At 40.0% G+C, this 24,065-nt stretch overlaps 1 protein-coding gene across 3 annotated transcripts in view; it reads left to right on the forward strand.

Moving 5' to 3' along the window:
* Positions 1-24,065, forward strand: part of LOC127633955 (transmembrane protein 108-like) — a 91,251-nt gene that overhangs the window by 44,363 nt on the left and 22,823 nt on the right. For all 3 annotated transcript variants that reach the window (XM_052113316.1, XM_052113319.1, XM_052113318.1), the window contains exon 2: positions 15,904-15,987. In XM_052113316.1, the coding sequence (XP_051969276.1) occupies positions 15,904-15,987 (84 nt within the window). The remainder of the gene's footprint in view (positions 1-15,903; positions 15,988-24,065) is intronic.

A 24,065-nucleotide genomic window follows, 5' to 3' on the forward strand; every position in this document is an offset into this window, starting at 1 on the left:
CAATACTTTGTTGAAGCACCGTTGGCACCAATTACAGCCTCAATTATTTTTGTGTATGATGCTACAAGCTTGGCACACCTATTTTTGGGCAGTTTCTCCCATTCTTCTTCTCCCAATCAGGATGTATGGGGAGCGTCGGTGCACAGCCATTTTCAGATCTCTCCAGAGATGTTCAATCGGGTTCAAGTCTAGGCTCTGGCTGGGCCACTCAAGGACATTCACAGAGTTGTCCCGTAGCCACTCCTTTGTTATCTTGGCTTTGTGCTTAGGGTCATTGGAAGATGAACCTTCACCCCAGTCTGAGGTCCAGAGCGCACTAACCAATGAAGTGAACTGTGCTCTTTTGCAGAAATTGCGCCGAGATCCTCGGTGGACATATCGAGGACGCGCAGAATTTCCAAGAAAGCACAGTGATTATATATGTCCACGGGAAGACGATATGAAGAGTTCAGATTATGCAGATCCAGAGATGAGTAGAAGAGAACCATAACTAGCCACATATAATTTCCAAGAGCCAAAGCAGCAAGGTAGAGAGGACTAAGAACATTAATACAGCTGTAACATACCAGAGCATTGAGCAGAAGGGACTTCATCCTTTGTAACACCACCACAGCCAGGTCTTTGTCTTAATGGTCTTAAAGCCAACGTGTTCCAACACGCCCACAAACAAGCACACAGCAGTGCAGCTGGTGGCCGAGAGCAGTCAATCCCAGGCCACCAGTCTATGCAAACACAAGGCAGCAAGTGTCAAGCCTCACCTGAGGAAAGCCGATGTTTTAGAGGATGAAAGGCAGGCAGCCGGTAGCTCTTTCAGACGCTCCCCACGACTAGCAGCTATCATCCAGCCAAGTGCAGTCGATCCTTGACTTTCGCAAGTCCATCCAAACACAAGCAAGCGCGTGCCAAACCTCACCCAAGGTAAGCTGGAGTTTTAGTGGATGAAAGGTAGGCAGGTAGTTCAGGTGCTCCCGCGACAAGCAGCTGATCATCCAAATACGGTTACACCAAAATATAATATAAATGCCAAGTGAAACTGAACAAAAACCAGACCAGATCTAATTTAAAAGTATGAAAGGATCAAGCCGGAGAGCAGCGGCAGTCAGACAGGCCAGCGTACGCTCACCCAGCAACAAAGAGCTTAACTTTAGAAAGAAGGCGAAGATGAAAAAAACAAGACTTGACAACAGCAGTGATCTGTCAAACTTTAGGCTGCTGTCCAATAAGCTGGTGTTTTTACTGACATTTTCAACCTTTCCTCTCCTTGTCTGTGTTCCCCACATGCTTTAAAATGTTCACCATTGTGCCTGTACAAAAGCAATCCAAAATCACTGGCTTAAATGAATGGCATCCTGTTGCTCTGACCCTCATCATCAGCAAATGCTTTGAGAGACTAATCTGAGAATACATATGCTCTATGCTGCCTCGCTCACTGGACTCACTGCAGTATGCATACCGCAACAACCGCGCAACTGATCATGCCATTGCATCTATACTACACACTGCTCTCTCCCACCTGTAAAAAATGAACACATATGTGAGAATGCTGTTTGTAGAATACAGCTCAGCATTCAACACCATAGTGCCCTCCAAGCTTGATGTGAAACTCCGGGCTCTGGGCTTAAACAGCTCGCTGTGCAGCTGGATCCTGGACTTTCTGTCAAGCAGATGCCAGGTGGTTAGAATGGCAGCAATATCTCCTCATCACTGACCCCTCAACACTGGAGCCCCGCAGGGCTGTGTTCTCAGCCCACTCCTGTATTCCCTTTACACGCATGACTGTGTGGCAACACATAGCTCCAATGCCATCATTAAGTTTGCTGATGATACGACGGTGGTAGGTCTGATCTCTGACAATGATGAAACAGCCGCTGGTGTCAGGAGCACAACCTCACCCTCAATGTCAGTAAGATCAAGGAGTTTGTGGTGGACTTCAGGAAAAAAGACAGAGAACACAGACCCGTCACCATCAATGGAGCACCGGTGGAGAGAGTCTGCAGCTTCAAGTTCATTGGTGTCAACATCACAGAGGAACGCACATGGTCTGTCCACACTGAGGCTGTTGTGAAGAAGGCTCACCAGCGCCTCTTCTTCCTGAGATGGCTGAGGAAGTTTTACACCAGCACTGTAGAGAGCATCCTGACTGGCTGCATCACCGCCTGGTTCGGCAACAGCACCGTCCTCAACCGCAAAGCCCTGCAAAGGGTGGTGCGATCTGCCAGACACATCATCGGAGGTGAGCTTCCTTCCCTCAAGGACATCTATACCAGGCGGTGTGTGAAAAAAGCTTGGAGGATCATCAGAGACTCCAGCCACCTGAGCCATGGCTGCTCTCACTGATACCATCAGGTAGGCAGTATCGCAGCATCAGGGCCTACACCAGCCGACTTCATGACAGCTTCTTACCCCAAACAATCAGACTTTTGAACTCTTGATCTCTCACGATCAATATACATTATAAATCATATTAATCTCACACTGGACTGTCATAATGTCACGATCCCTCGTTGTCTGCCCCGTGTTTTCTGTTTCACTCAGCACGTCACACTCCATGTCACGTTCCTTGTGGTCCGGCCCGTGTTTTCACCAGTCCTTGTCTAAGAAAACTACACTTCCCATCTTTCCTTGCCCTCACCACCTGCCAGCACTCACTCATTGTTTTCACCTGCTTATCGTTTAGTTCCATCACCTTGTGTATTTAAACCCTGTTTGTTTTCCTTTCCCTTGTCGATCGTTTAATGTTCATGTTTCATGTCGTTGCTTCCTTGGCCTTTGTCTGCTGTGTCATTCGTGTTTGTTGCCCTTCGTGGATGTTTCCCAACCCATGTTCACCTGTGTATTAGTTTAGTTTCTCCCATCGTGGACTTTTCTTTTGTATTAGTTTAGTTTTCCTTTGTTCCAGAGTCTGTTTATTTTTGTTCTTAACAATAAAACCGCATTTGGAGCCGCACCTCTCGTCTGTCTTGTCCTGCTTCCACACCAGTCGTAACAGAACGATCGAACCACACAATGGATCCAGCAGTCCAACAGGCCAACTACCAGCTGCTTTGCTTGAAGCAAGGGGACCGACCAGTTGAAGACCACATCCAGGACTTCCTTGAGCTGGCGCACGTCTCGGACTTCCCAGACTCAGCCCTGGTGGTTTTTTTTCGTGGGCAATTTGAACGCGTCGCTGAGAGAGCGGTTGCCTCCGGCGACGCATGGCTGGACTCTACTGGAGGAGACCTTACTGGTGTGCGGCTCACCACTCACGGTGGGCGTTGCTGAGGAGGACCCAACCACACCAGCCCCACCTGTCAGCGAGCAAACCCCCGCGTCAGTCACTTCCCAAAAACCCACACGGTCGACTTCGTCTGCCCGGAGGAGGAAGAGAAGACGGGCTTCCGCCTCCCAGCCCACGCCTGCCCCGGTCTGCGAGCCAGAGCCCACGCCTGCCACGGTCAGCGAGCCTGAAGCCACGCTGACCACGAGCAGCGTTCCAGCATCGCCGGTCTTATCCGCCCGGAGGAAGAGGGGAAAGGGAAGGGTCTCTGCCCTCCAGCCTCCGCCTCCCGCAGCTCCGTCCCCAGAACCCCCCATGGCTCTATCCTCAGCGTCCAGCGAGCCCAAGCTCGTGCATACCACAGTCAACCAGCCAGCGCCTGTAGCCTCGACCGTCCCTGAGCCAGCGCCTGTAGCCTCGACCGTCCCTGAGCCAGCACCTGTAGCCTCGACCGTCCCTGAGCCAGCGCCAGTAGCCTCGACCATCCCTGAGCCAGCGCCAGTAGCCTCGACCGTCCCTGAGCCAGTGCCAGTAGCCTCGACCGTCCCTGAGCCAGCACCAGTAGCCATGACCGTCCAAGAGCCAGCGCCAGTAGCCATGACCGTCCAAGAGCCAGCACCAGTAGCCATGACCGTCCAAGAGCCAGTGCCCATCGAATCACTCGAGTCTTCCAGGGCTCCTCCTCCCGAGCCTCCAAAGGCTCCACCTCGCAAGTCTCTCGAGTCTTCCAGGGCTTCTCCTCCCGAGCCTCCCAGGGCTCCGCCTCTCAAGCCTCTCGAGCCTTCCAGGGCTCCGCCTCTCGAGCCTCCCGGGCCTGCCGAGCCTTCCAGGGCTCCTCCTCTCGAGCCTCACAGGGCTCCGCCTCTCGAGCCTTCCAGTGCTCCGCCTCTCGAGCCTCCCAGGGCTCCGCCTCTTGAGCCTCCCAGGGCTCCGCCTCTCGAGCCTTCCAGGGCTCCGCCTCTCGAGCCTCCCGAGCCTTCCAGGGCTCCTCCTCTCGAGCCTCCCAGGGCTCCAGCTCTCAAGTCTCTCGAGCCTCCCAGGGCTCCGCCTCTCGAGCCTTCCAGGGCTCCACCTCTCAAGTCTCTCGAGCCTCCCAGGGCTCCGCCTCTCGAGCCTTCCAGGGCTCCTGCTTCCACACCAGTCGTAACACATAAATTATATTCTCTCTGGATACACACTGGCAACTGACAATCAACTGACAGCCTGAATGTCAATAATGCACAATACAATCTACTGTATATTTGATATATACTATTTTTATTGTATAATGTGTATTCTATGTTGTGTGTATTGTACTGTACATTGTATATTATTATTTGTATATTGTGTTGTGTGAAATTATGTGTACATTTGATATGTAAATTGTGTTGTGTAAATATGTTGTTTATTGTAAATTGGTATGTCTCATCACTGTCATGACTGCTATGCTCGGAACTGCACCCAAGACTTTCACCCACTGTTGCACTTGTGTATGTGGTTAAGTGACAATAAAGTGATTTGATTTTAAATGTCATATGCGCAAAATTAGTGGTAATAGAAAAGCAGAATTGCTATTTTCGCTAATAGGTTTTAGTGGGTTAGTTTCAAATTATGATTAAAAAGCAAACATTTTTGGCAAAATGAAGAAAGGAGAGAGTAAATCTTTAAGGTCACATCCATACTAATACGTTTTCGTTTGAAAATGCATCTTTTTCTCTACATTTTGGCCTTCTGTTCACATTGAGCTTTTTGAAAACATTCTCCCAAGAGGATAACTTTTGAAAAAGCTGTCTTCGTGCTGTTGTGTGGACAGGGAAAACATAGATATCTGAAAACAATGATGAATTTGTTGTCATGTGACACAGTCATGTGATCTATTCAACCCAAAATAATTAAGATTGTTGTGCCTGCTATTCACTTTGACAGCATTGTTAAAGATAATTGTTACTTTGTACAACCTTCACGTTGCATTCCTTCAAAGGTGATGGGATGTTTACTGAGAATTGCTGCCTGGTGACGGAAAACAAGGATAATTGCGTTTCAGACAGAACAAGGAATGGCGATTTTTCACATGCGCAGCATTGGGATTTAAGAGATTTCATATGTTTTAAGGGTGGACAAGCAACTTTTGGGAAAACGCTCGAAAAAGGCAGTGTGGACAGAGAGCGTTTAGAAATTGAAAACTCCACTTTCATATGTATCCGGAGGAATGTGGATGTAGCCTAAGATGCAGCATTTCAGCACCACTGAAAATTAACATCGACTGATCAAACACAAAGAATACAAATATACACTCACTGAGCACTTTTCTGCGGACAGAAACGCCTTTTTGATGAAAGAGGTCAACGGAGAATGGCCAGACTGGTTCGAGTTGACAGAAAGGCTATGGTAACTCAGATAACACTCTGAACAATTGTATTGAGCAGAATAGCATCTCAAAATATACAAGATGTTGAACCGTGAGGCGGATGTGCTACAACAGCAGAAGACCACGTTGGGCACTTTATTAGAACCATAGTGTTCCTAATAAAGTGCTCAGTGCGTATTAATTAGAATATGGAAAACGGACTGACATTCCCTCTGAAATCAGAATCCTAGCAAGTTAAGTCTCTGTTGAATTATAGAGAATGTAAGCATATTTAATCATATTAATCACCATAGATTGTTCTAACTGCAATTGTCAGGGACATACTTCTATGTTGCACTGTCATTCCAGAGACATGCACTTTAATTGCACCTAAACTGCAAATGCATGGACTCAGTTTAGAATTTGCGCTGAGAATAGACGTGGTCCTAAAATGTCTTAAGCCCAATGATTTATTTAAAAGTAGCAAATTTGGCTTTGCATTATTTTATTGACATTGACCCCCCATCTATTTTTGCATTGCGCACATACGCTTACTGTAGCGTGAATATTCCCACCCACCCCCAGTTGTGCATTGCACATACACAACAACTGCACTTAGATTAACCACTCTCACAAAAATTTAAATAGATATAGAGCTGTTAATCACAGATATTTTCACCAAGAATATTCTTAATTTCGTTATTCATGACCATTTTTCACCCTCTCTTTGAGAAATAAACTGAGTTTTTTTTTAATTTTTTGCTACTTTAAAGACTTCAGTTTAATGCTTACTTGAAATGAGTAACAATGCTTACTCATAGGTTGCAGATATGCTGTCAGGGCATTCGTGCTGCCCCATCCATCAATAACACCCTCTTTGGAAAGATTAAATGACATTGTGACAGGTTTCACAAACAAATTTGCCAAACAAACTATTAAGATTAGACTTGAATGATCAAAGACCTTGTTAAAAACTACAAACTGAAAACTGTAAATTAAAGCAATCTTTCCTAATGTTGGAATCCTTCAGAAAGAATGTACTGTGGTCATTAGTTCTTCTTTGTTACAGTAAGCGTTATTTGATTTGTAAGGGTGGATGGTCATGTGTTAATATATTGATCTATCTCAGGTGCAGAAGAAAAATGACGCCAAAGGTATACCCGGTGCGTCAATATGTGACGAAACTGCCCGAAGCGTCCGTATGTGACGAGTCTGGGTGAGAATGTGTTGGTTTGGAACAAGAGATTTAATTACAATAACGGGCATTTTTGGACTATAGGGAGGAAGTTTTGAGTTCTGAAAGTTAAAGAATACTTTCATTGTACATCAAATATTTATTTTAAAATGTGTTTTTTCATGAGAGTGTCTCTTTAAATATACTATGCATGAAGTTTTAAAGCATATTAATGGCTGCAATTTTGCCTTCTTGTAGATAACAGTAAAGTTTCAATGTACATCTTATGGATTCTCATATATCTGAGAGGTCATTTTGGTCATTTTCCATGACATTTAGTAACGGCATTAGAGAAAGGATATGACAGATGATGACAGCTTGAAATGCCAGACATCTGTTTAAGCATGTATTAAGAGGTCACTTTTGGGTTATCAGTGATACTGGAGCTTGTGTGACATTCCACATGCTTGATTGCTGCGATGATGGGCCTCTCAAACTCGCTGAAAGAGGAAACACATGTGCAGAGGCACAGAATTACTACATACCTTGTCAGTATTGCATGCTAATCACCATCTGAGAAACAAACATAAAAACTGCACACCAAAGGACTAATCTCCATTATCAGGAAATTTGCAGTGCCTTCTTCCTTGTAGAATCCTCTTGGGATACATTAAGCTCCATTCCTAGACTTTTAGAGTTCTTCCTTATTTTGTAGAATAGGATTTATATTATCAAGCAGACATTGCTGTGTTCAGTTTTTAGCACCATATATAGTACCTGAATATACACTATAAGTGTAGGTTAAATGTTTTTCAGTGTATGCCTGAATTGTAGGATTTTTATAACAAGAATACTACTTGACAAAATAGTACATTTGCTACTAGATTTGTATACTATCTAAAGAAAAGAGTGGTATTTGCCCATGCAAAACTCAATGGTGCTGTGGGTATGGGTGGTTTTAGCCAGTTGGTATGTATGTATGTTCTAGGGTGTTCCGGGTGGTCGCTTAATGGCCCATGTCATAAGCAATTACTGATTACTGATTTCTATAAATGTTTCGGGTCCCATCATCAACTTATAATTAATAGAAGTATATGGTATGTTTTATTGTCCACCGGATGAAAATAAGATGTCAGATATTTTAAGATAGCTGTTGCTGACACTTTTTGTGAACTGTATCACAACAACAGTTTGGTTGGGGGAAAAAATGCCTATTGAATGTCACAGCTTGCTAAAGTCACACAAAACTTCCCTCAAAACAAAATATGCTTCAACTCTTCTCAAAATCTAGACTTTTTATAACCAGTGGCTTCCTAAAAACACTTTAAAGAAGGAAAAATGAAAATACATCATCAATATACTGTTGTTTGGGTCTATGAAGGTCAAGGTAACAACATAATGAATGTTGAATAATCTTGTATTAGACATACTAGACTGTATATCTTCAAGGCTTTCTGCAGAAACAAAGAGGAAATGATGTAATGCGTAGTGAATGTGAGTGTGACCCGGACATAACTGGTTTAATGAGTTTTTGTAAATGAATTAGTGAGTAAGTGCAGTCAATATTCCCAGTCAATCACCTTGACTACAGTGAACAAGATACCATAAGAGAGTCACTCTACCTCAAGGACTCCGACCTCACGGAAAACAAGCCATCTTCATATACTGTATTTTACAACATTAAATCAAAATGGACAATTTTTACTGTGTTAATGTCCCTGTTCTTATTGTGCATGATTCATTAATGTATGTTTATAAAAAAAAAATAAAAAAAAAAGATAAGGCAATGCTTTTGATAAACTTTCATCAAACTTCACTTTTCCACTTTAATATCATGCACTTTTCACAATCCAATCATATCCCGATGGATAAAATCAAAAACCTAACACACACACACATGAACACACACATTTTTCCCTGCTTGGTTTTTAATTATATGCATCCCAGATGCTGTTTCATGTGGTCTTGATCTGTAAAGAATTGATTTATCACCTGGCAACCCTTACAAACACTGCAGCAGTATCATGATGGTAATACCATGGTACTTTGATATGTACGATTGTACAAAATGATTATCGTATTTATGTACCATGATATTGTACATGATGTTCCAATGTACTTAAAGAACACTATGTGTTTCCATTGTACATAAAATGGGCGAGGCTTTGATTTTATAAGGCAGACCAGTCTATTTCTCTGCTTTTTCTGCCAACTGTAAAATAGAGTATAAAATAAAATGAAAAACATATTCTTGTCGGCCATGGTCTAAGGAAGATTAATTGACAATTTTATTTCTATACACTATCTCAGCCAACCTTGGCTCATCCCAAGCCCTTGTCCTTTTCGACAGACAATTTAGAGGTGCTGTCTCAAGTCTGACCCGGGACGCCGGCAAACTGCCACCATTAAAACAAACCAAACATCACCTCGGGAAAGAAGGGGTTGTTTTTGAGCATGTTGGCTCAAGGGCTCAAAATACACATGGCTAATATCTCTCTGACAAGTTTGATTTTCTCTGGATTGTTCTCACAGTTGTTCCTGTGACAATATTTGAAAATAATTTTCTGTTAGGGTTGCCATGGTGACTAAAGCAGGGTCTCTGAGTGTGCCAGCTGCCATGCAGTGGTTTGTTAGAAAAGAAGTACAAACGCCACAGCATGCTAACCAAAAATGAAACATCTGTCATCATTTACTCATCCTAAAGCTGCTCCAAACCTGTATGGCTTTCTTTCTTCTGTGGAACACTACAGGAGAAAGAACTGTACTTTTAAGTCATTATACTTTTGGCCAACACATTCATTTTGCTGCTCTACAGATTGTCATTTACGTCTAGTTTTTACTCCATTGACCTCGCCTCTGTTGTATGAGAAAAACGCTTGTTTCCCTTGCCCTCTCGACGCAGGTGGGCATGACTCACAAATGGACTTTCTTCTTACTAACTCGCTCTCTCTCTCTCTCTCTCTTTCTCTCTCTCTCACACACACACACACACACACACACACACACACACACACTTATATTCATTGAATAACTATGTTGATGACTCACAGACATTTTTCACAGGTGCAATAATGATGTTGCAGTGACTACAGCACTGTGGCTCACACACTAAAGCATATACAGACCAGCACAAAAGGGTGTGTGGGCAACTGCGGTAAAGATCATTCGTACCGTGTAAATTGACTGAGCCATCATGATGTGTATTGATTGATAAGTCAGATAAAACACAGTAGTTGGAATTTCTCTGTTGGCATTCTTGAACAGTAATGAGATGAGTATAATTGGGAACAGGTTTATATCCTTTCTTTTGTTGTACATGTTGCAGATGTACTGTAATGAATTGAAAGGAATGAAAATGACTTGCACAAATATTCATTAACTGATTGTCAAAAAAGTCTTGTAGGATCTTATAGGTAATAATTTGCACCTGGTTGTGAATTTAATTTTGAAGTCATGCTGTTTGATTTGAAAAATGATAACTGGTGAATACTGGTGAATTGAGCAGTCAAGAATGTTTTTTTATTGTTATTTTTTAACTCTTCATGTTTTCTAATGGACACATTACAGCCATCTTTCAAAGCTCTACAAAGCCTGAAAGATGAACCTTGTATCAGACACTGTTGGGAGCTCAAGTGTTATTGCTTTGCTACTTTCTATTGTTCTTTTCTTACTTTTTTGTAGCTATTTACATTTAGATTTTCTAAAGGTACAGTGTGTATTTTTTAAATATTAAAATAAATTCTCCTAGACAACTGTAAGGTATTTATAGATTGCATCAATAGTTGGCAACATTCAGGTTCTGGATGTATAAATCCCATTTGTTTTCTAGATAATTGATTATTAACAATAACTTACACCTTTAAAGGCATTTCCCATCGAGATCTCAAATGTTGTTAATCAATTGTATAGGCTTCTGTTGAAGACAACAGTTCATGTTATTTCATTTTTTATTATTTATTTGTTTTATTCTGTGGATTTTGTGGTGAAGAACTACCATAGCTATGATCCTGATGGCAAAAGATCCACCAATCAGAGAATCACGGTCAACAATGTGCACCAAAAGAGCTATAAAGTGACCGCCCACTTTCATGATGCACGGTGAATGATGCAGTTGAGTTGACCTTCCTAGATGCTCAAACCGGGGCTGGACTGGTAATCTGGCATCTTGAGAACCGAGCGGGCCGGTGGGTCGGCCACGTAACGTGCCAAATGGGCCGTGTTATGCAAAACGGACCACAAAACAGCACTGCGATATGCAGAAAAGGACAGCAAACACCAACCCCCCAAACCCCCACAAAGCTCAGCATTTGGGCCAGTTGCCATATAAAATCCCTGGCCGATTTCTGTTCCCAGTCCAGGCCTGGCGCAAACTACTTATATATTTGTTTAGGATACATCAGGACTAAAGGCCTCCTGGGGTAAAAGGCATGTTCTTAACATCTGTTTGTCACTATACACTGCAAAATATTCCTGATCCATGACATTATTGTGTGCAATGTCTAAAGTTTGATTTTGAGGTAATTTGACCTCTTGTTTTTTTTATTTAGCTAATTAGATTCATTGAAATTACCACATTTATTTTCAGTGTTGTTTTAGGTGATTAAATCACCTTTATAAATAACTGTCCAATAAGAAAAAAGGATTGTATTTGTTTTCATTATTAATTATTTTCATAAATTATGTTGCTCCATCATTGTTCATTAAACAGAAATGTTTGTTTTCTCTACCTTGATAAATAGCCCCATTGTAGCCTATATCTGAATATTTTGCAATTAGCATAGAATATATTGTTTCTGTTAAGAATGATTGACGATGGACTATTGAATTATTGAAAAATAATGCACATCCTGACGTGGTAATGCAGCCACAACGCACACATCGGGTGTGCATTCATTTCAGTAATTCAACGGGCCATAGTCAATTATTCCGCTTATACCACATTTACCACATATCAAGACTTTGTTTAGGGTTTTATACCAAGACATGTTTTCTATAGTTTTCCCATTGCTACACAATTGTTTATTAAGTTGTGGTGGTCCGTTGACATCGCTATGTGTTAGGCTTGCGAGTATGTTTACGTGTGTGAAAAAATTATCTTTGTGTGAGAGTGAGAGAGAGAGAGAGAGAGAGAGAGAGAGAGAGAGAGAGAGAGAGAGAGAGAGAGAGAATAAATGACATTTATCAAAGGTGCTCAATCAAAGCAAATTTACTCTGTACAAACAAGAAAACCAAACTTAAAACCGGGGATGAAATTTGGTTCGATAAAGAATGTAAAATTAAAAGAAAACTACTCAGACAGATATCTAACCAAAAACATAGAGAGCCACACAAATCTGAAACCAGACAAAACTATTGTGAAGCACTCAGGGATTATAAAAATATAATAGGCTACGCAAACAAAAAACAACAACACCTAAACCACACTCTTAATGAAATTGATAATAATTAATAATCAATTAATAATAATCAGTTCTGGGAAAAATGGAACAGTCTGAATAAACAACACAGTCAGGACATACAAAATGGAGAATTCTGGAAAGACTATTTTAAAAACTTATTCAAATAAATTTCTACAGAAAATCTCACACCTGACCAGAAAAGCATGAAAAATGTCAATTGAAAAGAGTAAATTGGAATCTACAATAAAAAATAAACAAACCCCTTAAGACTATCAGATTAGCAGAGAAGAATTGGCAGATGCACTTAAGAAACTAAAACCCAGAAAGGCATGTGGTTTAGACAACATTAGAACAGAAATGCTGAAGCACAGTCCAGCAGTACTGCAGGAGGCCTTGTTAAAACTCTTCAATCTGGTTCTGCAGTCTGGCTATTTCCCTGACACCTGGAGTATGGGCTTAATACACCCATTATATAAGAGTGGAGACAAATTCTACACCCAATAACTACCGAGGCATTTGTGTGAGCAGCAATCTGGGGAAGACTTTCTGCTGTATCCTGAACGCCCGGATTCAGTCTTTCCTTACCAAGCACAATGTCTTGAGTAAGAGTCAGATTGGATTCCTACCAAACCACCGCACCACCGACCACATTCACACGCTACACACGATAGTAAACCAGCACGTGCATCAAAAAAAAAAAAGGCAAGATTTATGCATGCTTTGTTGATTTTAAAAAAGCATTTGATTCCATTTGGCATGATGGTCTATATTATAAAATTCTACAATCCGGCATTGGGGGAAAAACGTACGACACAATCAAATCTATGTATTCAGACAACAGGTGCACAGTTAAAATTGGCAATAAAAGAACAGAATTTTTCACTCAAGGGCGAGGAGTGAGACAGGGCTGCAGTTTGAGTCCAACTCTGTTCAACATTTACATTAATGAGTTAGCAGTGCTACTGGAACAATCTGCAACACCCGGTCTTACTCTAAATCATTATGAAGTAAAATTTCTTCTCTATGCAGATGATCTGGTGCTGCTGTCAGCTACTGCACAAGGACTACAGCAGCACCTGGACCTGCTGGAGAACTACTGTCAGAACTGGGCCCTGACAGTCAATCTGAAAAAAACTAAAATTATGATTTTCCAGAAAAAAGCCAGATTACAGGACACAAGATACACATTCACTCTGGGGAACACTGCAATAGAACACACTCAACACTACGACTACCTCGGTCTAAACATTAGTGCTTCAGGGGGTTTTGGTCTGGCAGTGAATGCACTAAAAGAGAAAGCGAGAAGAGCATTCTAAGCTATTAACCCAAGTTGACATTCCTGTAACAATCTGGTGTAAGATCTTTGATAGTATTATAATGCCTATTGCTCTGTACGGAAGTGAGGTTTGGGGTCCCCTCTGTATGGTTGATTACTCGAGATGGGACAAACACCCCATAGAATCCCTGCATGCAGAATTCTGTAGAAACATTCTAAGAGTTCAGAGAAGAACACCTACTAATGCATGCCGGGCCGAACTAGGCAGATACCCCCTTATTATACATATTGAAAATGATCCCTCAAATTTTGGACACACCTAAATTCAAGTTCCCCTAACACACTGCAACATGAAGCCCTTAAAACCCAAGAGCTGAAGCCTAAAACCAGTCCTCTATGTCAGATGGCTCTGAAACTCACAAACCCACTAACAACTAACAAACAAAAGTTTCAGACCAGCACTGCTGAACAAAACCAAATCAGAATAAACCAAATCATAAAAGAAAGCAAAAATTCATATTTGGACCATTGGGAAAATTAAAGTAAATCCAAAGCAAATTGGAATGTTATCGGGCCCTAAACAGAACATATAATCTGGCAGAATATCTGCACACTGTAAGAGATCCAAAACAGAGACGGATCCTCACCAAATACAGAGGTGAGAGAGAGATACCTCCACAAACTCTCAAACCTCATGCCACAGTTTTCCAGTTTGGCAGAAACCGATCAGATGCTGGTGTTACTGGGGGAGGACCATCATGCATCAGTTGCAGCTAAATTCATCTTTGAGCTGCACACCCCCAGAAACCAATTACTGCCTTAATGTACTTCATTCACAGTACTTTTATTTTCTTATGTTTATAATGTTGTGTTAAATACATATTTTATTTTATATTGTATAGTGTATATTGTTATTATAGTTTTTATTTAATTTGATTCATTACCTGGCACCTTATTTTAATTCTATCTTATCATTATCTGTTTTGTGTATTAATGCTTTGGCAATATTGTATGTAAACACAATCATGCCAATAAAGTACTTTTAAATTGAAATTGAAATTGAAATTGAGAGAGAGAGAGTGAGCGTGTGCGTGCTTTCCATAGATATTATTATTTTTTCTGGATTATATAGAAACTGTTATTGACAGTTTACATCAAAGCTCTGTTTGCGACTCCAGTCTATATGTGTGTGTGTGTGTGTTTACGTGTATCAGTGTGCAAATGTCTGTGTGTTGATGAGATGAGAGTGAAAGAAAGTGAGAGGGAGAGAGAGAGAGCAATGGCTCATCAGAATCATACATTCAACAGACTCGTGGTATAAATAGCCTACATATAATCAAGAGCTTTAAATCAATAGTTTTGTATTTTTTCCTTTTATTTATTTGATTACCTCATTTGCAATGCTTAATGGGATTGATTAAAGAAGTAAAGGACACAGTGTTGTACCTTTTGTATTTTTGTCCAATTTTCAAATATTTTCAGCTTCAAATCAAGTTTGAAATGTGGTGATTCAACTAGGAGCTTATTGGCCATGGCTTAGAACCCATTTATGAAGTACTTTATGAGAATCTTATGGTCAAAATGACTGGTAAAAAATACTGTCAGAACCAAGATGGCTGAAACAGTGGGCGAGCACTGTTACGCTCTATAGTGTGAGTTTGGGGCAGGACCTGTTTGTTTAAACAATGGCATGTGCAGGAAGAGGCAGTATTTTTAAAATTATTTTTGGAATTCAGTTCTGTGCCACAACACAGAAATTACACACTTCACCTTTAAAATTACTATAATTACATGCTTATCGCATACAACATAATCAAACCAGTATTGACCGGTTAAAAATCATTGATCCAAAACTATTTAGGTAAGGTGTGGTTTCAACTTGAGGAACAGCTCGATTTGATCCAATGCTTATGAGCGACAGATGGCTCTTAACGAATAGATTACAGAAAGAGATAAATGCTATGCTCATTGTATCGTGGTCACAGTGGTTGTGTTAGCGAGACTTTTAGATTAGCATATGATTCAGCCTTTTCTTACCCAAGGGGGCTCAAATCTCATTTCCCGTTCCTTATCAACTCGATACATCTTGTGCTTTTGAAGTCACAGTACCCCAAGGACAAGATGAGAGAGTGACAATTTTGACATCTTGACAGTAACACACACACACACACATTCACAGAGACTAGGGAAAAAGAAAAATGAATTTATGACCATTTGCATTCAACAGTGTGATAGTTCCCCAAGACTCTGAATGTGTAGGCCAATGTCAAGTGCCTGAACACAAGGGAATAAAGCTGGAAATTTAATTCTAAATCATTTGATATATATTTAACTGATTTCCATTTGGACTACCTATTGAAATCAAAGATACTCAATATAATTAAGTTCTTTAAGTTCCTTAACAGTTCAGGAATGCAATGGCATGATAATTAGATTATGATTAACTCAGATTTATCCTTTGTCCCATAGAGAACCATGACCACTGTGGAGGAGGAGCCGGACCACATGATACCATGAAGAGAAGTCTGCAGGTCCTGTCTCACCAGCTGCTGAGTAAGTCTCTCATCAGCAAAGCCTAAAAATACTGATAAGCCATTTATAGAATTTAAAAAGCTCTATTTTATCAGGGTGCATGTAAGCCCCTAATGTCCCCATTGATAATAAGTCAACTTGCTTTTTCATTCACTGGAGATTCAAACCAGCAATTGAAACTGCAGCAAATGGGCAAAGGATTCCCAGAGTGATTCTAAAATATTTGATGCAATTTGATGCACTGGGGGCAATGTCACATCGCCCTCAGTGATTAAAGCTGGAAGTGTTGTTGAGCGAATGGGCATGTGTGAGCTCTAGTTTGAAATGTCCACAGTGGGGGACCAAGAGCAAGTTGTAAAACAAGTTGATTTTAGTTGTAAATGATGTAATACAGTCAACAGGAATGCACAATTTAATTATCAATATCCCTTAACCCAAATCCAAACCCCTAAATGCCCAGTATACTCATGGTGAAGTTCTTCTTTGTTGAGCAAGAGTAAAGCAACAAGAGTAAAGGCTACTGTTTGGATGCATTCAGACACGGACCACACTGCTGTATGAGGCATTTAGAGGAGCATATAATATGAGGACGTTCAAGATTACATGTAAAAGCTCAAATTGTATGACATTAAAATATGTTACAAATTATTTCATCTCTCATTATATAAGTAGAATTCCCACAAGATCAGTAAAAGAAGCTGTTTTAACCACTCAATGATGATTTGAAGTCATACGTATGCAGTAGATAATGTGTAATTTGTCATGTTTACTTCCTGCATTCATGGTGCTAATGCACAAACACGTTATACACGGCCATAATATGCACAGATTAAACTCTGTTATTTTAATTTATAATGACACTGTTACTACTGAAAATGGGTGTATAAAACAGTTTTAATGTGCAGAATACAAACAAAAGAATAATAATAAGATACAGAACTGTGAAAGGCTTTCAGCTGCTGAAGGCACATAAGCATATCAAACAACAGAGTGAATGGGCACTTAAGAGTATTTGAGTAACATATTTTCTGGAAATAAAGTCACACCTGGTCTAAATCGCATTGTTGAGAGAAAAAAATAACAGATATATTGCAGCTCTGTATAAATCACACTAATAGATATTGTATGCACCAGGTGTTAGGACCCGGGAGTAGTGTCACTGGCAGACATCAATTACATATAAATTATGTAAATAAGTTGCTTCAAACTATACAATTGTTGCAGGACCTATAAAATTATGATAAAACATTTGACTTAAATTCCAGAAAATATGGTTGATATGATTTCTTTTGTAGACTTAAACAAATTACATTACATGTTCTTGAAAAATGTCTCTACAGATGTAGGCAAGTTTGCACCAGCTTGCTAATAGCTCAGCAACTGGAATTAGATGTTGGCCTCAAAGTAGGTGGAGCTCCAGGTAACATCTAACGATGACGTGGATCAATGGGAGTAAGTAGGTGTTTAGCAGCCGGTACAAAGTTTTCCTGAATGTTTGTGCTGGCGAGCTGTTATGAACCACTGAAACAAACTCAAAAACACCTGGTCTAGCTTGTGGACCAGCAAAACAGTCCTACAGAAAAACATAGTTATGAAGCAGGTTAACCAGGGTTTCCGCGGGTCTTAAAAAGTCTTAATTCGCACTTCTACAAAATAAGGCCTTAAGAAGGTCTAAAATCAGAGCAACAAGTCTTTAATTCATATGGTCATGGCATTAAATGTTGTATGAGGGATTGTTTTCTCATTGCGGGATTGCTATATTGTTGTGTTTAAGTAGGGTGACCAGACCTCCCGCTTTGAAGTGGTGTGTCCCGGTGTACCGACAATTCTCTAAACATTGTAATTATGTCCTGGTTTCAGCTGGTAGGCTCACTGATTTTTTTGTACTTACATTTGATGTACTCATTTTCCTTCTCACTATAGTCGTTTGCAAAGAAGCAATTTCGAAGCGTTGCACGTTGATTTGACGATACTTTCATTCTAGTCTTTCTGCAAATCTGCTGAAATGTATATGGATACCATTGCAATGATGTCATACGTTTGCCGCACACTCTTTGTCATCCTGTCAGTCAGCACAAGTAGAAATGCACCAATAAAACATTTGTTTTCAACAATGAGCTGAAAGAAGTCGATCCATTTCTTCATGCAGCACGTGAATATGTAAGCGAGTATTTTTTTGTTATGTTAATTTCCCAATGAGCACGGAGGTAAATCAGACAATGACACATTTACACAGCTACACTGCACTTTTTATGTAGTACAAGTACTTATATGTTCAGATGTGGGAGTTGTATTTTGAAGTTTTGGTTACAATGTTGTGAATTTTTGTGAAGTCATTTCATACTTACACATGCAATATGACATCATATGAATAGGATAGGCTACATGGAAGTTGTACATTAAAAAATCTAAAATGTTAAATCGTGAAAAAACTAAATCTAAAATAAAATATAGTGATGCACCGAAATGAAAATTCTGCGCCGAAATCGGATGTACTTGTCCGAAAACCGAAAATTATATATTTTTTTAATACCTATTTTAAAATATATATATTTGTTTTAATATCATTTTATTAATATTATACTTTTTAATTAATTTCATGAATTTAATGAATCTGAATTGAAAAACTACAAAGCAATACAATTATCACACTTTTATTGAAAGTAACACACCAAAATTGGACAGAAAATATATTATATCAATATTAAATATATTATTCTTTATTCAGTTCTTTAACAATCAAATTTAACTGATATTTTTTTTGACCAATTATCCAATAAATATAACGTTCTAGAAAACTATAATGATATGCAAAACAGCAGTCAAGAAATGAACTTAGCAGCTCTAGGCTAACATCTTGCAAATACAAAAAGTTAAAATATGCTACACAGTACTACTTCAAAAGGGTGGTGGTTTGTTGTTCATGCCCAAAAGTTGTTGAGGGGAGGGGGGTAATTATTCATGCCCAAACGTTTTTTAAGGGGGGAGGGGGTCATTATTCATGCCCAAAACTTGTTGAGGGGGTCGTTGTTCATGCCCAAAAGTTGTTGGTGGTGGGGGGGGGGGGTTTCTTTGATCATGCCCAAAAGTTGTTTAGGGGGGTTCATTGTTCATGCCCAAAAGTTGTTGAGGGGGTCGTTGTTCATGCCCAAAAGTTGTTAGGGGGGGAGTTTGGTGGGGGTTGTTCGTTGTTCATGCCCAAAAGGGTTTCAAGCAGGTGGGGGGGATCACCAAACTAGATCACGCAGCCTTAAAGCCCAGGGCACCCCCGGTTAGTCACGGGCCCCTGGGCACTGGCCCCATTGTCCACTAGTAATACTTAATTTTAATGAAAACAACAGGCAAAACACAGAACAGCAGAGGGCCTCTATTCTGTTTATGTATTTAATATAGGCCTAAAAGTAATATAATATAATATTAATATAAAATGATTGAGCAAAACAACAGTGCAAAACAGCAGTAATAGAACTAAAACCAACATCAAACTGTAAATGACAGATGTAGCCTCAAGTGAAGAACAAAGTTTTGCAGGGCTAAACAAATTTGAATGTAATTGCTATACACAGCAAATTGGACTGCTTTCTATTTAAGTAAAAGTGGCAGGTTTCTCTTCAAGAAAAAAAGTTAAACAGCTTTTTGGCAACTCAAGAACATGAGATGCTGCACTGAATAGTCTCTCTCTCTCTCTGTGTGTGTGTGTGTGTGTGTGCTGGTGCTTGGGCAGATAAATACCTGCGTGCAGTCCGCGTTCGCAATATGAGCGTGAACCGATCGTCTGTGTTCCGCAACTGCTTTCGGGTGCTTGAATAACGTATAACGTACGAGGAAGGGCACCCGGTGGACTTTCTGGTGCCCTCCTAGGTAAAGATGGTGCCCTCCTAGGGAGTTGGTTCCCTACGCAGACTGCGTAGTATGCTTATTAGTATTATATAGTATTTCCACACCGCTGACATCGGCCTTTGCTTGGCTGCTTCGTGATTATGATTAGATCGATCGAGAGTGAAACCTGAGCACTGAGGGGTGGGGAGGCATATATATCAGCTCATATTTTCGGCCTTTTTGCGCTTTCGGCCAAAACAGAAAATTCCATTTTCGGCCGAAAATTTTCGGTGGACGAAATTTCGGTGTATCCCTAATAAAATATACATTTTCACAAACTATATAGCATATACGGTTAAGTGCAGAAGTTGTGTGGAATTTGTGAGGATGTGTTATGTCAAATAGCTTCTTCGGGGCAGTAGGCTACTAAATAAAAACAAAATGCAATTTTTATGATCCCTCGCTTACATTTTTTTAAATTACACACACATTGATTCCTAAAATTTTCTTTAGGTGATCTTTAAAAGGTCTTAAAAAAGTCTTAAATTTAGCTTCATAAAACCTGCAGAAACCCTGTTAACCAACATGTTTTTTTTTTAGAAACTGGTTAAGCAAAGAAGCCTTGGTAGTGAAACTACAGAATTATGAAACAACATTACATTCTGGTGACTATGCAGCATTCACAATCACAACATATGCTTTTGACTAGCTGTGTAGGTTTTTTAGCTGTACAGTCTTGTCTCGGGCCATTATTATGGCCCTTTGCTCAAAGTACTTACAAAATATTAGTATTAGCAGCACACACTTGATGTCAATCTGGCTGAGCTCCAGCATAAAGTGTGTAATGTGTCTGGAACATGAGGTCGGACAGAGAAATCTTCCTATGCTGTAGATCCAGCTTAAAGTGAGATTTTATCACTAGCAAATACTGTTAGGCTGTATGCTCATACAAATCCAGCATGAGCACTGGAAAAACAGCTGGTTTCAGTCAAAAAGTTTAAAGGAGAATACTTCTCAGACTCAGGTGTGTTTCAACAATTCATCCAAATTAAATTCATTATCATCTCAACTGAGTTTGTCTGGGTTTTTCTTCTTTTATTGCCTGGAGAGATTCAGGTAATTTTTCTATTTCAATGTTCAGAGTGTTTCCCAGCTGAGCCCTGTCTTACCTGAGGCAGTAGGGGCAGTGAAGACTGCTGTGACCTTTTGATGTCTTTGCAGCTGGCTTTGAAATGGGTCCATGGGTCACATACTGTAGGTTGTCATAGGATCATGTAGAAATGCAACAATTTTCCCAATTTTGTTGTGGGATGTTGGGATGTTATGGGAGGTTGTTGTGAGATGTTGCTGTGGGTTGTCATCAGTCTATATTTTAAACCACCATGCCACACCACCCAGTAAATATGTCACATAACATGTTTACATGTATGGGTTTGGCAGATACTTTCTTAAGGTGTGGTCATGCTAGACTTTGTGTTCCATTTATTTCAGTTTACATATATGCATGTGAATGCAATAATATGTGTAGAAATGTAGTCTTTTGCTGTGTACCAAAGTTCATGTTTGATTAACTATGATCTATAAATTCATATAGCAAAAGAACGTTTGACCAATTGAGGATGTGAACTTCATAGACGGCCTCTTGGCTTAATATGAAGAATGCAAACTTCAAAGCTGCATGATTTACAGTGTTGCGGTAAAGTGGAGCATATAATAACAGATTAACATTTTGAATGGAGTATTTATATTTGACATTTAATTTAATTGAATAAATGTATTTTTTATACATTTATACAGTGTGACATAATATCTTGTTGACAATATTCGTTGTGGGGTCCAAAGTAATTTTGCATGCTCCAAGCCTAATGTGACCACACTTTTACCAAAACATCATCCATGTACAGTATGTCCAGTATGTGAGTGCAATTAAGTAGAGCAGGTAGCTACAAATACTATTGAGTGCTAATGTTAGTTTCTCAAAGAACATGGGGTGCAAATTCAGTGGCTATACCATCACTTTGAGATATTTGTTGTGTAACATGTCCAGCTTAGCATGAGTCTAGTTAGCATTGAAATGAAATACAATTAATAAGAACTGCAGTCAGTCATCTCATCTTGTCCTCTTATTTGTCTGGCTGTCAGTTTGTCATGATCTTCTATATCTATCTATCTGCTCAAGATACAGTTTGTTTAGAATAAATGAGGTTTTGCTAATGCTTTCTCATGTACCCAGCTTCTGTTATGATGTATCTGCTGCTCACCCTGAAGTGCAGATAGCATTTTTGGGCTGTTTGAATACAATGGCTCTCAAGAAAATGACATCCCAAATTGGAATTTGTAAGGAAGGCACCTTCAAAAAGGCCAAAGGAAATGATCAAAGCCTGTCCATTATTTCCATTACTTCATAATGACTATTTTGAGTAACCCCACACTGATATTGCTTTTGTGTCTAGAATTTCCTGTTTAAAGTGTTTACTTCCTGTGCAAACCAAGTAACATTTTAAGATCTGTTAAACACAATAAATCACAGATTTGATTTCTTCAGGAAACAAATACATTCCTGCTCTACCCCATGTATCTTGCTTGTCTGCCCTTCTAATTGGATAAACATCTGAAAGTTCAGAAGCATTTCCGAGGACCAACGCAACCCAAATCGCAAACAGGAAACGATTATCAGAGGGTGTTTTGGTTCCCGCCTTATCTATGAGCTCACATCTGCACCACCCTGCCCCTCCCTCAACACAGGAAGTGCCCTAACAGGCCCACAATCCTCTGAGGGGTAACTATCCCTAACTTTAACACTGTGACTCCCACAGAGACACCAGTGGAATTTATTCATTGGTTGGATTCATTGTGTAGGTTTTGTTTGTGTTTTAGGTTGCTTTTACAGCTCAAAATAATCTGGTGTCTCAAACCACTTAGCATGTCAACAACTAAACATTAATAAGACAGAGGAGACCTTGATGGCTTGTGTTATTTATTAAGGATCACTATATGACTGAACATGAATTATTGAAAAGAGGTGGACCATTACTTTTCTAAGCAATCAGACTCATGATTTTAGCCTGGTGGACAATAAAATGGGTGAAAAAACCGAGTAGACTAACATTGAAGGAGGGTGCGGTTCCATATTGGGACCATAATATCGTAGAGAGTTTGGACACTTTTTACATGTCCCTTTAAGCAACCACATAGCCCTATAGCATCCATCCTGAACACCCTAGCAACTGCATAGAAAGACCTTGCTTTCACTGATGTTTTCTTCAGAAAATTTAAAATAATAAAAAAATGAAGGAATATGTAAACAGCTCAAAATGTTACCAGGTTTTTCCTTGTTTTGTTATTTTAGACAGTTTTGTCCCAGAGGGTTACTGTGTCTTATGCAGTAGCTTTTGGTCTATTGTCTTAAGGCTAAAGGTGTATATTAATTTTGACCTGTGTTCCCAGTTCAATTATTTCGACAGAGAATAATTAAACACCATTCATGGAAGACTGAGGGGTCAAGAGAGGATATTACAGTGTTTACGCCTGTTCTTTTGGGAAACCTCCAGACCTGCCAATTATTGAGTACCTCAGCAAAGCACTGTGCTAATCAATGCTTTGGCTAAACACAAAGAATAGCCGTTATTCCTGCATGTTCCCTCTACATTTTCTGCTTGACACAGTGCCCAGTTTCTTCCTGTGATCCAAACTGTTTAGTATGTGGTTTTCACTACAGGGAAGCTTGTTCAATTTACTACTGTGTGCTCACCATGTAGGGTGGACATGTTTTGTCTCAGCTTTGTGTGTGTGTGCACCCAGCAAAGCATTAATGCTGAGGTCTGCTCTTGTGTTCTATTTTTTCAGATGCTTATTAAATTGGAATGGTACTTGTGTGCAGTTGTGAAATGGAACTCATTTAAAAGTTCTGCCACACTTGCAGATTTGCCCTTTGCTATAGTGGTGTCACAAGCTGTGTTTTTGCTGGACAAGGTGAAACAGACAAAGCTAGCACATAGAGAGTGTTTCTTGTGGATTGATCACCTTGCCATCTTGAGGGATACCCCCAATTGTGGATGCTCCTCAAAGTGATTGGTGGATTTCCTGGTTTGATTGATTAGGTCTATGAATACAGGAACTTTTATAGCTCCCAAGGGTTTTGTTGTGGAGTTCTTGTGTGAAGGTGTTAAAGGAACAGTTCTCCCCAAAAATTAAATGAATCTAGTTAACTGTATAACCTTATTACCTTGGTGGAACACAATAGACAGGGTTCATATGGTCACGGAACTTTGGTTACACTT

Source organism: Xyrauchen texanus, chromosome 41 (assembly GCF_025860055.1).
Source record: "Xyrauchen texanus isolate HMW12.3.18 chromosome 41, RBS_HiC_50CHRs, whole genome shotgun sequence".
NCBI lineage: Eukaryota > Metazoa > Chordata > Actinopteri > Cypriniformes > Catostomidae > Xyrauchen > Xyrauchen texanus.